The 13401-nt window shown below is 32.4% G+C and overlaps 1 protein-coding gene across 3 annotated transcripts; it reads right to left on the minus strand.

Annotated features, from left to right (window-relative positions):
* Nucleotides 1–940: 940 nt before the first annotated feature.
* LOC101256935 (probable LRR receptor-like serine/threonine-protein kinase At5g10290) lies at nt 941–9516 on the minus strand. Of its 3 annotated transcripts, XR_738353.4 has the most exons (14): nt 9227–9473; nt 7653–7818; nt 7319–7451; nt 7112–7183; nt 6004–6147; nt 5834–5905; nt 5681–5746; nt 5155–5219; nt 4869–5012; nt 4088–4429; nt 3022–3416; nt 2298–2648; nt 1924–1947; nt 941–1583 (listed from the first exon to the last, which is right to left on the minus strand). XR_738353.4 is itself a non-coding variant. In XM_010314327.4 (12 exons), the coding sequence occupies exons 2-12, from the start codon at nt 7717–7719 to the stop codon at nt 2334–2336; spliced, it is 1815 nt and encodes a 604-aa protein (XP_010312629.1). In that variant the 5' UTR covers nt 7720–7818; nt 9227–9516; the 3' UTR covers nt 2071–2333. The 3 variants fall into 3 exon arrangements, 2 of the variants coding, with proteins under 2 accessions (XP_010312629.1, XP_069147442.1); XM_010314327.4 differs by lacking the exons at nt 941–1583; nt 1924–1947 and having other exon boundaries at nt 2071–2648; nt 9227–9516; XM_069291341.1 differs by lacking the exons at nt 941–1583; nt 1924–1947 and having other exon boundaries at nt 2071–2648; nt 6004–6358; nt 9227–9468.
* Between the last annotated feature and the right edge of the window lie 3885 nt (nt 9517–13401).

Genomic DNA, 13401 nt, shown 5'->3' on the forward strand with positions numbered 1-13401 from the left:
CGTTGAAAAATTAGTATTGTATATATAATCAAAATTGTTTTTAATATATAGGTAATAAATGTTGATTTATTTTTTTTTTTGACTTCCTGGTCATGTGCTTATTATTTTATATATTTTGAATCGTCTTAATAAAAGTTTTGACTCGGCATTGTATACAACAAAATTATTTTTATATACGTATATACCTAACCAATTGGCACAAAGTCGTACGTGGAAGAATGAAATACAAGTTATGTTGTTATATGTGCAAGTATGTTTACACCATAAGTGAAGTTTAAACTTATTATAATGTTTCAAAAGCCATGTTATATATAATATAATATGTTACCTTTATTCTCAAAGTATATATGTAAAATATATTTATATTGTTTGTGTATATAAAACATTTTTCTACGTCGTCATATTTATTTCTAGTAATATATCTTTAATCCATCGTATTAGAATTAACTATTTGGCGATGATATTCAATACTATATACCACCCTCGTATACACCATGGCTTTTTCACGATAAAAATGACACTATCGCCCCATCGACAATGATCCTTTATAAGAATGAACTGATAGTGTAAAAATTCTTTATGTTACTAGCGTATAAAAGTTGAAACTTTTAACATAAATCAACTAGCAAATAGACAACAAATTTGGGTCTTATTTTACATTTGTGGAAAGGCCCAATTCCAAAATTTTACTACTTCCTACATGTCTATATGGCCCATTGGGCTAAACATATTCATCAAAAGGCCCATTGGGCTAAAAATATATTCATCAAAAGGCCCATTTGTATTGATATACTAATCAAAACTACAAATATTTTCAATTTTTTTTTTTCATAAACTTCATTTTCAATCAAACACCGCCACGTAAATCGAAAAACGTTGCGAAAGGGAAGTCACTTTTGCACTTTTTGGAACTTATCCAAACAAAATCACAATCCAAAAGTTACAAAAAGTATATAATTCATCTCCTTTTTACTATAATCTCTTCATCACCACATATATGTTCCCTATAACAACTGGTAATATAAACTCTTCATACATTGAATGAACATGACTGTATCATAACAACAAATATCTTCTCTAAGACATAGAAAAAGTGTCCACAAAACCATTAAATTCCCAGTAGAAAAGGCGAAAAAAGCAACTCGAGTCACGGATATATCAACGAATTCATATGTTCTGTATGTATAAAGTGTCTAGGCTGCTATAACTTCTTTCACATGTCAGAATTTTGTATCGAAAATGAAAAGAACAACAATGCACGAGATATGTTAAGGGCGGAATCAGTATAAATACGCTTCATCAATGTCAAATAACTTACCTTATTTCGAAGACTTTAGAGCCTTGACGAGAGAGAATAGGAGAGTTTGAAGCTATGTCAGTTGATGCTCTTGCTATGTCGGGTGCAGATTACATGAAGTGCACTGTTCATTTTGAAGATACTAATACGAATCAGAGGACCTCGGAAAGGACACCACAGTACCTTCTTGCTGATGAAAGTGACGGAGGGAATCATGATCACGGGCAATGGTTAGGACAGGCAAGGAGACGAGCAAACGTCAACGTTCAAGCTGAGGCCACAGCATCTGCAAATGTAAAGTCAGATTATAGTCTTGTACAAGAAAGTTGTACATGTCATTAAAAGTAATAGTACCTTCATACTGTGTTGCTCGGACTCTCCAAAAATGTTGTTGGACCAGTGTCGGATCCTCCAGAAATGAACTAACTTTGGAGGATCCAACACACACCTGTTAGCACTTTTTGAAAAGTCCGAGTAACATAAGCCTTCAGGAATAGGATTAGCTTACCTTGTGATGTGATAACACTTCCAAAGGATGTGTATTGTTCCAGGAAAGCATAATCGTTCAACAAATAATGAATGAAATCAATACATAAATACTGCGTATTATATAAATCGTCACTTACCATAGCACAAATGAGGCCTTCTCCCTGCAGATATCAACAAAGACAAAAAAAACAAATAATTTACTCATCAATTCTGTGTGTATGATGCAGTCATAGTGTCAATGTATCGTATAATACGAAGAATACTAGAGACCTCTAGAATCCAGATAGAGCAAAACTCAAATCACTATAACAAAGATTGATGTTACAATTGAAACAAAAAGAAAGTCGATATATATTATGTCGCAGCACAGACCAACCATACAGGAAAAAATCGATTAAATAAGAGAAGCATACGAAAAACGATACAATCAAGATATGACACAAGCAATATGAAAACGTGGAATGATTGCCACTTAGCGACAAGTTCTATGTATCAAAGAGGAGACTATTACAGGAAATTATGTACTTGTTTGGAGTTACAGATCTTGTTATCTTCCACCAGACAGTTCAACTGCATCTTGATTATAGATTGAATCTTCGCCCCAATCAAATCGTCGTTGTAGTCTCTCGTATTCTTGCCTACGTGTAACTTCGACATGCTGCCATTCTTCCCACCGCTCAGCAAGTCCCTCTCCTTCAAGCATTCGTACTACCTCTGACATTGCTGGACGGTCCTCTGGTGATCCTTGAGTACACAGCAATGCAACTTGAATCATCATCTCTACTTCATCCATGTTATAGTTCTTATGTAGGTTGCGGTCGACAATAGCATCCAGCCTTTTCTCCCTTTGCAGTTTTTTAACCTTCAAGATCACACATGCAGCCATTTTAGTAACCAACAACATACCCCGTGTAATTTACAAAGTGGGATCTGGGAGGGTAGAGTCCACTTAGACCTTACCCCTACCTCAGAGTAGAGTGGTTGTCTCCGATAGACCCTCGGCTCAAGGAAAAACAAACAAATGCAGTCCAGAAAAAGTAATGGATGTGAAAGCATAACAAAGCATGCTGAACAATAACTACATCAAAATAATACGACAATCGAAATACAAGAAAAAACATAGGACAAGAAACTAAAGGGGCACTACTACGACTACTAGAATGGATAGATAGCGAGAAAATGCACTATCAATAGAATCGCAAGTAAATATCAGTCATCGAGTTATGTACACTTACATGGTCAAGTAACAAGACATCATCTTCTTCTTCTAGGCGTGAAAAGTCTATAGCGCGTTGACCAGTTACAATCTCCAAAAGCATGATCCCATATCCAAAAACATCAGTTTTTTCTGATGATTTCCCAGTGGACAAGTACTCAGGAGCTATATGGCCCATAGTACCCCGAACCTGAGTAGTCACGTTGGTTTTCCTAACATCAACTAACTTTGCCAAGCCAAAATCACCAACTACAGCCTCGAAATCTTCATCCAGTAAAACATTAGCTGCTTTAACATCACGGTGAATAATTTTTGGATTACAGTGTTCATGCAGGTATTCAAGTCCACGTGCAGTGCCCAGTGCCACGCGCTTTCTGGTTGGCCAAGCTAAAACAGACTCCCCAGGTTTAAGTTCTGCATTTGACAAAATACTACAAATAAGAAGCCACCAAAATCTCATCATCTCTGGGAGATAAATACTGAATTTTAAAGTTTGAGCGACTACTGCATGTGTCATTTCAATTCATGCAAGGTTTTCAAAAAAAAAGTCACCTTCTCAGGGAAAATGATGAGTGCGCAAGAATGCATTCATGAACTTATTTAAGCTCTCATCATGGATATTGGTCAATTCATACGCAAAGTAAGTTCCTCGTGATGAGGTACAATTCAACTATGGCTCTTGAAGACTGAAGAGCACTAAATGTTTAAGAACTAACACGCTTCTAAGAATATTAGGAATACGAGTACCTATGCAAATACCCTCCTTTATTATCTGTTTATCAACTTGTCTAACTCAACTTTTGATCACTGGAAAAGTAGGCTATATGACCCTTGGTAGGAGTCTAATAGCCTAAAATCAAAATAAGCCGATTCTAGAAGCTTGGCCAAATAGGCTATTAGACAGTTAGACTCTTGAATAACCATTTTACAACAAATTTCCAGACTTCTATAGAACTTTGGCTGAGTTTGGACCAATAGTAACAACAGAAAAAGGTGATCCCAGGACAATTTGATATTGAGATAAACGAGGAAAGCCTTGGGAAACTGCAAACCAAGATGTAAGCATATTATGAAAAAATAAGTACCTCGTAGACGATAGGCAACACTTAGGTTCTGCATATACGGGTATACTAGCAAGCGTTCAGTCGGTGTGGTGCAAAATCCTATAAGCCGCAAAAGATTTCTATGAACAGCAACACTAATCATCTCAACTTCACGCTGAAATGCAGCATCTCCCCCAGGACTCTCATAGTCAGTTAAGCGTTTTACAGCAACTTTAGTGCTATCACTGAGCACTCCTTTATAAACCTTGCCAAAACCTCCCTGTCCAAGAACATTCTTTTCACTAAAGTTATCAGTAGCGAGTTGCAATTCCCTCCATGCGAATCTCCTCAATTGACCAAATGGAATTCGTCTGTCAACCTCACCTGGGCACACCGAACAGACACAAGAAAAACGTCATAACATACTCAATGGACCTATACCATCTTACAGTGCAAGTGAACTAAAGTAATGCAGATAAAAAAACCAGTCTCCAATGTAACATGGAAAGAAGAAATGTAGCAATAGATAACTACTTCAGCCTTCTTTTTTTACAGGAGAGCTAACACATACTCCTACTGTTTCAATTTGTTTGTTTCGTTTTGACTTGGCATGGAGTTTAAGAAAATAAAGAAGACTTTTGAATCTTGTTGTTCTAAACACACCACGTAAAAAGTTGAAATTGAAGAGTTGCCAAACAGAGAAAGGGGTATTCTTTTTTAAACGAGCTACAAAAGAAAGTAAGACAAACAAATTGAAATGGAGGGAGTATTTTTTTGATGAGCTAACAACACATTAATAGAGTGTAAAATAGGTGATAAGCACCTGGAACATCAACATAGATTTCACGTTTGTAGCCTTTGTTCCTCCCCCGCCAGAAAAATAACATTAATCCCCCAAGAAGGATAATTCCAAGAAATCCACCAACGATACCAATTACGAGACCAGTCTTTGATTTACTGGGAGAACCTGCCAGGATATCAACTTTAGAATTTAGAATTGTACCAGGGTGCATAAATTATCTAACTGTCAAACATCTCCAGCAACATCTAACTTCTAAAGTAAATACTTGTAATTCAAAAATGTGGTATTTGTTCTTTCAATTAATTACCTTCACTGTCAGATACACAACGATGACTGAAGTTTAAGCCACAATTCAAATGGTTCTCTGAAAAACTAGTAGGCAAACTGAGTTAAACTAATATCAACAGTTCTGACTCATGCAAAAGAGGCAGGGTGCTATTATAAAAAGGGCATAATACATAAACATACACTCAAACTTGACTTCAGCTGTTAAGTGAACACTCCAACTTTGAGTATGCACATCTAGATGCCTCAACTCGTCTTCATTGTGTCAGTTGAACACTCCAACTTACAAAAAGATCATCAAGACATCATCAAAATCTATATGCCATAGGTACCCACTAGACACAGTGGGGACTAGTTAGAGTGTTTAGTTGTTAGTTGAGACCAAATTGATGAGTCTAGATGTGCTTTCTCAAAGTTGGAGAGCTTACTTGCCATTTGAGGCCCAAGTTTGAGTGTCTATTTATATATTACCTTTTTTAAATGTTCAAATTATAAAGCAGCTTGATCTATCATCAGATTAAACAATGCAAGAATTGAGATCTGCATACTTGTATTTCGGGACTTGGAACAAACTGTCAGGAACTTTTCCAGTAAGATCATTTAATGCAAGCTGACTGGCAAAGAGATATCACCGAGTCGGGTCAAATATCACTTGGCACCGTTGTAAGCACATTAAAGATCAGGCTAAATGAACCACTTACAGGTTAATCAAGTTGGGAAGGCCTGAAAGTGAGTCAGGGATAGTCCCAGACAGATTGTTTTGACTCAAAAAACTGTTCAAAAGAAACATTAAAATAGACTCCCAAGTCAAACACCAAATGTAGAACTCAGTTCCAAAAATACTAATAATCAAAGAAACAATATTACTTACAGAAATTGAAGCTTTTTTAGATTGCCCAGGGAAGCTGGTATTTCTCCAGACAAACGGTTTTTTTCCAGATCCAACATGGTCAAGCTGGTTAAATTTCCTAGTGCTTCGGGAATCTTACCAGTTATTCCATTTCCTTGCAAAGAACTGCCAGGATGTTGACCGCCCAGTCAGTTCAATACATAACACAACTAAGGACAAGAAAATTGATGAGTACACAAATCTCGCTAAAGTAGAACTTCCTATTAACAAGGATGAGAACTTATCTTTAGGAGATCCTCTAAGCAAATGTACCAGTTATGACACTAAGAGAATAATGTGATAACGGACAGCAAATGAAGATGAAATATCCAACACTCTGTCAAAAGCATGACCAAACACTCTAAAATGTCGTTTCCTAATTATTAACTTAAAAGAATACTAATCTTTAGTTGGAAAATTGAGAACCAAAATTGCGAGTAGATTTCTACACATGCTTGTGTGGGTAGGATAGGAAAGCAATACAATCGAAAAAGGCTAAGATCCCAAACCATGCACGGGCAAAGATACAAGCAATCACCAGTCCCCCAAACAAGAGCAGTTAGTAATGTGCCAATATCATGAGTAAATTAATATCAGCTTGATGAAGGAAATCAATGAATATAGACTTCAATAGTAGCACATAACCTAACAGACTATTTTTATTTCACCGTCACATTTTCCACAATGGTTTCAAATTGTAAGTTCAACGTTATTTCCTTCCCTAAGAACAAGAAACCCTAAATTATCATCCTAATCAAAGGTCAGAGATCACAAAATAATGAACATCACACTACTTTACGAGCAGAATAGAGACAACATTAAGCCAGCACAAGCAAAATCTATCCTCCCAAGACCCCACTTGTTGGATTGCACTGGGTCTGTTGTTGTTTGTTTCAGTTGATTACATTTACCTAGTTTTCGTAAGTGGAGTGATTTATCTACTGACATTATGATTCAAGACCACACTTAACTCAAATCCAAAAATTAAAAGGAGTATGGAGTTATGAAATTCCATTATACCTATATAAGTACATCATAGATACACATTAGCATGCAATCAGAAATAATTCCACAAATTCTCTATACGTACAGAGTATTAAGATGCACTAGAACACCTAATCTTGGAGTTAAAGTGCCAGTGAACCCCATATTTGACAATGACCTGCAAATAAAACACAGACAACATTTAATATAGGATTTCAGAATGATAGTTGACCAACAAAAGCTCACGTGTTTGGGACCATAATTTTATCATGTACATGGTGATCAATATGGCTAACAAAGTAACTAAACTTACACCATCAAGACATTGCTGTTATCGTCACAAGTTATCTTTGACCAAGTGCATGGATTAACTTGATTCTGATTCCAATCAGAAAGTTGATCATTCGAAGCATTTAGTGAACTCTTCAATGCAAACAGTGCATCTCCTAATCAAAGGTCAGACATTACAAAATAACAAATGTCACACTACTTTACGAGCAGAACAGAGACAACATTAAGTCAGCACAAGCAAAATTATCCAACCCCTCTAAATTTTTCTTGATACCTTTGAATAGATAAAAGAGTAAAGACAGCAAAGGGTATCTCTTTCTTAGTTTGCTAAAGTAGTAAATGGGAGAAATGTGTACCCTGCTGATCAGGCGAGACAAATGAGTAGAGACATGCTAATATCAGAATTGCAAGGAACAGTTCCATACTGCAGTTACTGTTCAATTCTATAGATCATGTAAACTTGTTTCCCTTCATCGCTGTAACATAAAGCACTATCTTCCTTGGTAATGACAAATGGCGGTTCTGCATAATATACTAGAAAGATTACTACGAGCAAAATTAGTATAACCTCAAGGGGAACAGCTAAGCCTAATTAAATATGTAAAAAGAGATATTTGATGCAAGAACAACAACAAGAAGATAACCAGTGTAATACCACAAATAGGAATAGGGTAGAGTTAAGAGTGTATGCACTACCTCGTAGAGGTAGAGAGGCAGTCTCCCAAAGACCCTCGGCTCAAGGAAAAGTATATCAAAGCAATTGAAAAAGAAATAACTGAAGTGAAGGGATCATAGCAAAAATACTATAGTAAGCATGACAAAGCATTCTAAAAGAAACAGTAACTACACCAAAAAAGTGTGATAATTGAAGTACAAAGAACAAGAAGAAAATTGTAGTGGTCGATGATATAGATGAATCACATGGAAAGCGGCATTTGCCCTCTATTAATAATGTAAAGCATGTAACCACATACTACGAACTGCAAACCCCATAAAAGTAAACTGTAGCAGTATTGCAGAATCGTAAAAGTTATTAGGAGTTGAAAGAACAACTAAACACTCATCTTCTCCATCAAACAATATTTCAGCTACCACCAATAATGTCAACCATCCAAAGGAAGAATTGATCTGCAAACTTTCAGACAATCGACAAACCTGTCCTTTTCTTTAACAAAGACCAGATATTTTCGCCAACAATTTTTTGAATACCTATTGGTTATGTCTAGATAACCACAAGAATATAACAAACCTGCTATGTAATTCCCCCATTTTCTCAAAATACATCAAGTGAGTAATGAACTATTACAAAAAACTTTCAGTAACTTATTAAGGAGACAGACACAAGTTCTTCAAAAGAAACTCCAACAAAGGTTGTTGTACCAAAAACACTGACTGTGTACTTATTCAAATCTCCTTCTCAACCATTGTAATTCCTAAAACTTAACCAAACTCACAAATATTCAAGTTCATTCTTCTTTCCATTGCCCCTTATGGTTTCATTTCTCGCATGGTCACTCAACTAACCGCTATTATCTCATAAAGTCTTTCCTCTTGACTCCAATTTTCTTCGAAAAAAAATAACTTTCTGACATAATAACTGTTAGTCGAGAGACCATATGCAAAATCAACTATGCCCCCTTCTATTTCACCACATGTATCACAGAAAACAAACACTTAGCAACTCCCTTCTCCACCCAAAAAAGAAAAGAACCCCACATCCTCAAATTCACAAAATCCATCAAGAACAAATTTTTCCAAGAAAAAAGTTCACTTTTTTGCTTCCATATGTCAAGTCAAATCAGAAAAGACAAACCCACCATATCTAAAGACAAAACACCATTCTCAATACACGAAACAAATAACAGTAAATGACAGAATCTGAAAACAAAAACAGAACAAAACAATAACAAGAGCTGAGTAAGTTAAGTACCTTTAAGCAAGCACCAATCTTTATAGGCTGTGAAAGAAAGAGCAGAGTTTGAACCAAAGATTAAAACTTTACTTTGAATTAAGCAAAAAAATAAGCTTTACAAAGCAAATCTTGAAGAAAAAACACAAAGAAAAGCTGTTCTTTGTTGTGCTGTAAAAAAAAAAAAGCAGTAGTCAATGGAGAAGAAGTTCAAGAAAGTTTCTATCTTTTGCATATGCTTTCTGCAATTATTACTACGTTTAAGTCTTCTCTTCCTGTCATCCCCAGCAGTATTTCTTAGTTACACCCCCCCCCCACCCCACCCCACCCCACCCTCCTCTCCACATCCCCATGGTGGCTAACTGGAAGTGGACCCAATTGATCCTTTTTTCCTTTCATTTTTACTGGTAAATGTGTAGAAAGGGATATTAGAAAATGGAAAGATCTTTGGTGTTTTCTAGTGAAGCATAATGGATTTATGGAGTTTCGGATATGGAGAAAATTTTATAAAAATTATTATTTTAAATAGATTTTATAGTGTATAATTTTAATTTAGTGAGTTTTTATGTGAACTATAAATGGTATTAATTTGAGGAGGGGGGTCGGTGGGATATTTTCAATTTTTTTACTTCAAAAATATTTAAGTTAATCACAATCATTGTTAAATTTTATAGTTATTTCGCGGTAGATCATAATATCAAAAAAAAAAATACTCATAAAAAAATAGAAAAAAGTTTAATAGATGGGAAATCAAAAAAAAAAATTGTAGATTGTTTTTAGGTTAATTAGTATAAATGTCAAGATAAAAATAGTGGGGTTATAGTGAAAACAAAAAAAAATATTTCTAAATGGAGGGTCCCTAATTTTAGCTATTTTATTTTATTAAAATATTTCTTCCACTTCAAAAAAGGAAAAAAGTAATATGAACTTTTATTTTAAAAAAAAAAGGAGCATCCAAAGTTTTTATTAGTCAATTAATTATGGAATGAAGAATAAAACTCTATGTATCAAAAAATAAAATAAAATGTAGAATGAAATTCTATTTGAGTCACTAAATAGAATTCCAATTTGAATTTTATATATATATATATATATATATATATATATATATATATATATATTAGCTGTAAAAGTGGCAAAAACTTCACTAATAGAACTACAAATCCCAATTCCAAAGTTGTAAATAAACTAAAATTTGGATATGTCTTTTCAAGACTTTTTGGTGTTTGCAAAAAGTCAATTAATTTGACAATCCAATTGTATTTTTAACATTTTTGGGTCAATAAACTTATGTTGATTTATAGATGGAAATGGTATTTTATTTTATTTTATTTTCCAAAAAGATTATATGTATAACATGAACTCATTATAGAGAATATTACAACTATTTTCAAAAAAATTAAAGTAATTAAAAAGAAACAAGAATTCAAAAGGCAGAGCACAACCGATTATGTGATACAAGATGCGCTGATATTGCAAAAGCAGGAATGAGTTCACAATGTTCGAATAAGTTACTTGATCGACTACTATTATTTTCTTATTTTTTATTATCTGTCGTAATTCTTTTTTATACGTCAATTAATAAATATTATTAAAAAGATTTTTTAATACTTTTTTTATCTATTATTCTCTTCGTCCGATATTTTTTGTCATGATTTCTTTTTTTAGGGTCAAAATATAAAAACTTTGACTAATATTTTAAGATGTATTTTTTCATCATATTAATATGCAAAAAATTGTAATTTATAATACTTTTTATATAGTTTTAGAATCTCTACTTTTTTTGTTTAAAATATCGAATTAATGTGGTTCAATTTACCTTTGAAAATTAGTCAAATTGACTTTCGATAAGCACAACATGACAAACAATTCCGGACGAAGAGAGTATTAGTTATTCATAATATCACAAAATAATTAAGGTGTTTGTAGTATTCAAGAACAATAAAGATAGTAATTAAATACAAAGAAAACTTAAACTTTAATTAGTAAATAATTTGAGATAACTATTTTTATGAACCGCGACTAGTAAATATAGTTTGACATTTTTAACTTTTATGTAACTTAAAAAAAGGAGTGAGTTTGACTAGAAAATAAATTAAAGAAAATCCCAAAATATTGATTAAATTAAATCTTTGACCACTTGGACCATATCATAGTTTGTTGATTCTTCATCTTATATTATATAATTATCTCATTAACTTTCACAGGATAACTTACAAATAACTCAAGTATACATCTTCCTTTTTTCTAAATATAGTAATATATATTTACTTATACTCAATATTTTTACCAAAATCAAAATAATTTAGTTTAAATACATATTTTATCCTGCTTTTGAAAGCTAAAAGTATTTATCAAATTTGTAAATAATTATTTATCTCAGAGATTAATATGTTTGATTAAACATGCTATAATAGTCATAAGATAAAGTAATAATGATAAATTTATATTCAGATACATATCTTTACTTAGATTTATTATAAACACATAGTGTGAATTACTATTTCATATAAATTATTAACATTTCTACTTAAGATCAAAATAAAATCTTAGAAAATATCTTTTTTCTTCTTCTTGTGTTTGTTATTTATATTAAAGTTCGATTAAATTTGAATTTACATTAAGAAATTTCGTATTGGGGATAATATGCTCACTCAAAACCTCTGATTAAAAATAAAAAAATATTTATCACTTTATCGAAATTCGAAAAAATGTTAGTGATAGGCAAATGGGTCCAACATGTCAATAAATAGAAAGAAAACTTGATTATAAAAATGTCTTGTTTTTAAATACTACCTAACAAAAGAATGGATTCATTATAACTTTTAACATTTAACATAATAAATAAGTATCCACTACACTCAAGCAATCAATATAATTATGACAAAAAATTCTCCATCAATTTTCTAACCAATAAATTTTTGTCAAAGAGCAAGCCATAATGTGGTAGTCAAAATTGTTTAGTTTTTTTTATTTTATTTTATTAGTGATATTGTTTTCTTGCCAAATACGATAATGATGTATTTTAATCCTTTATCAAATAATAATATATTTAATAGGGATAAGGCATAAGTACTCTCTCAATCTATGCTCGAAATCTCAGAGGTACACTTATACTATAGTAAGATCATACTGCCCCCTGAACTTAATTTATAAGTAATTTTCTATCCCTTTTTGGCCTACGTGGCACTATCTTGTGGGTTCAACGTTGGTTGATTTTTTTTCAAGCTAGTGTCATATAGGCCGAAAAGGATAGAAAATTACTAATAAAATAAGTTCAGGGAAGTAATAGGACCTTAGTATTATAGTATAAGTGTGTCTCTTGAATTTTGGGCATAGATTGATGGGATACTTGTGCAATTTCCCTATTTAATATAATTTTACGAGTAGAATCTATGGAGGATACAATATATTAAACATTACCCTAATTTTGTGCATTAGACATTATTTTTTATAAACCCTACAAAAAAAAGGCCAAAGTGAGATTGCAAGAATAATATGATCGACAAAAATATTGTTTTTAATAAAAGATTTTGAGTTTAAATTCTTATGAATAAAAAAAACCATACTAGGAGTGTCACTTTTAAAGATGAATTCTGTAATGTGAGTAAATTTAAATTTTATCAAATCTTATATGATTATCGAATATTGTTTAGAGAACTATAGAAATAAAATAAAAAAGTAAGTGACAAAATGATTAGGTTTTTATAAATACATATAAAAAGACAAAAAGAAAATTTATTGTTGGATATTTAAGGCTAGTTGTAATTTATATTATCTTTTTTTTTTGAATAAATTTGGTATTATGTCATTTTCAAAGAATGAGAAGTGTTCTAGCTTTTCTATAAACCTTCATAACATATCATTTTTTTTCAAAAATATAATGTGGGTAAGTATATTGAATCTTATTATTTTAATTTTTTGTTCTTAATCGGAGATTAAAGATTTTATTCAATTCTCCAAAAATTTATTAAGTTATACTATATATCATTCCTATTTGTCATTTTAAACTGTATCAAATCTTTCGTTCGAATTTCATATTGAACAAAAACTTCAAATTAGAAATGAATTCGACTAGAGATTTCTTTCTTAAGACATAAAAATAACATAAAAAAGACGGATCAAAAAAATAAAAATAAAATTTCAACATAAAAAGCGATGAATATGAAGATTCGTGCTCTTGAGATAATATTTAT

Source organism: Solanum lycopersicum, chromosome 11 (assembly GCF_036512215.1).
Source record: "Solanum lycopersicum chromosome 11, SLM_r2.1".
Taxonomy (NCBI): domain Eukaryota; kingdom Viridiplantae; phylum Streptophyta; class Magnoliopsida; order Solanales; family Solanaceae; genus Solanum; species Solanum lycopersicum.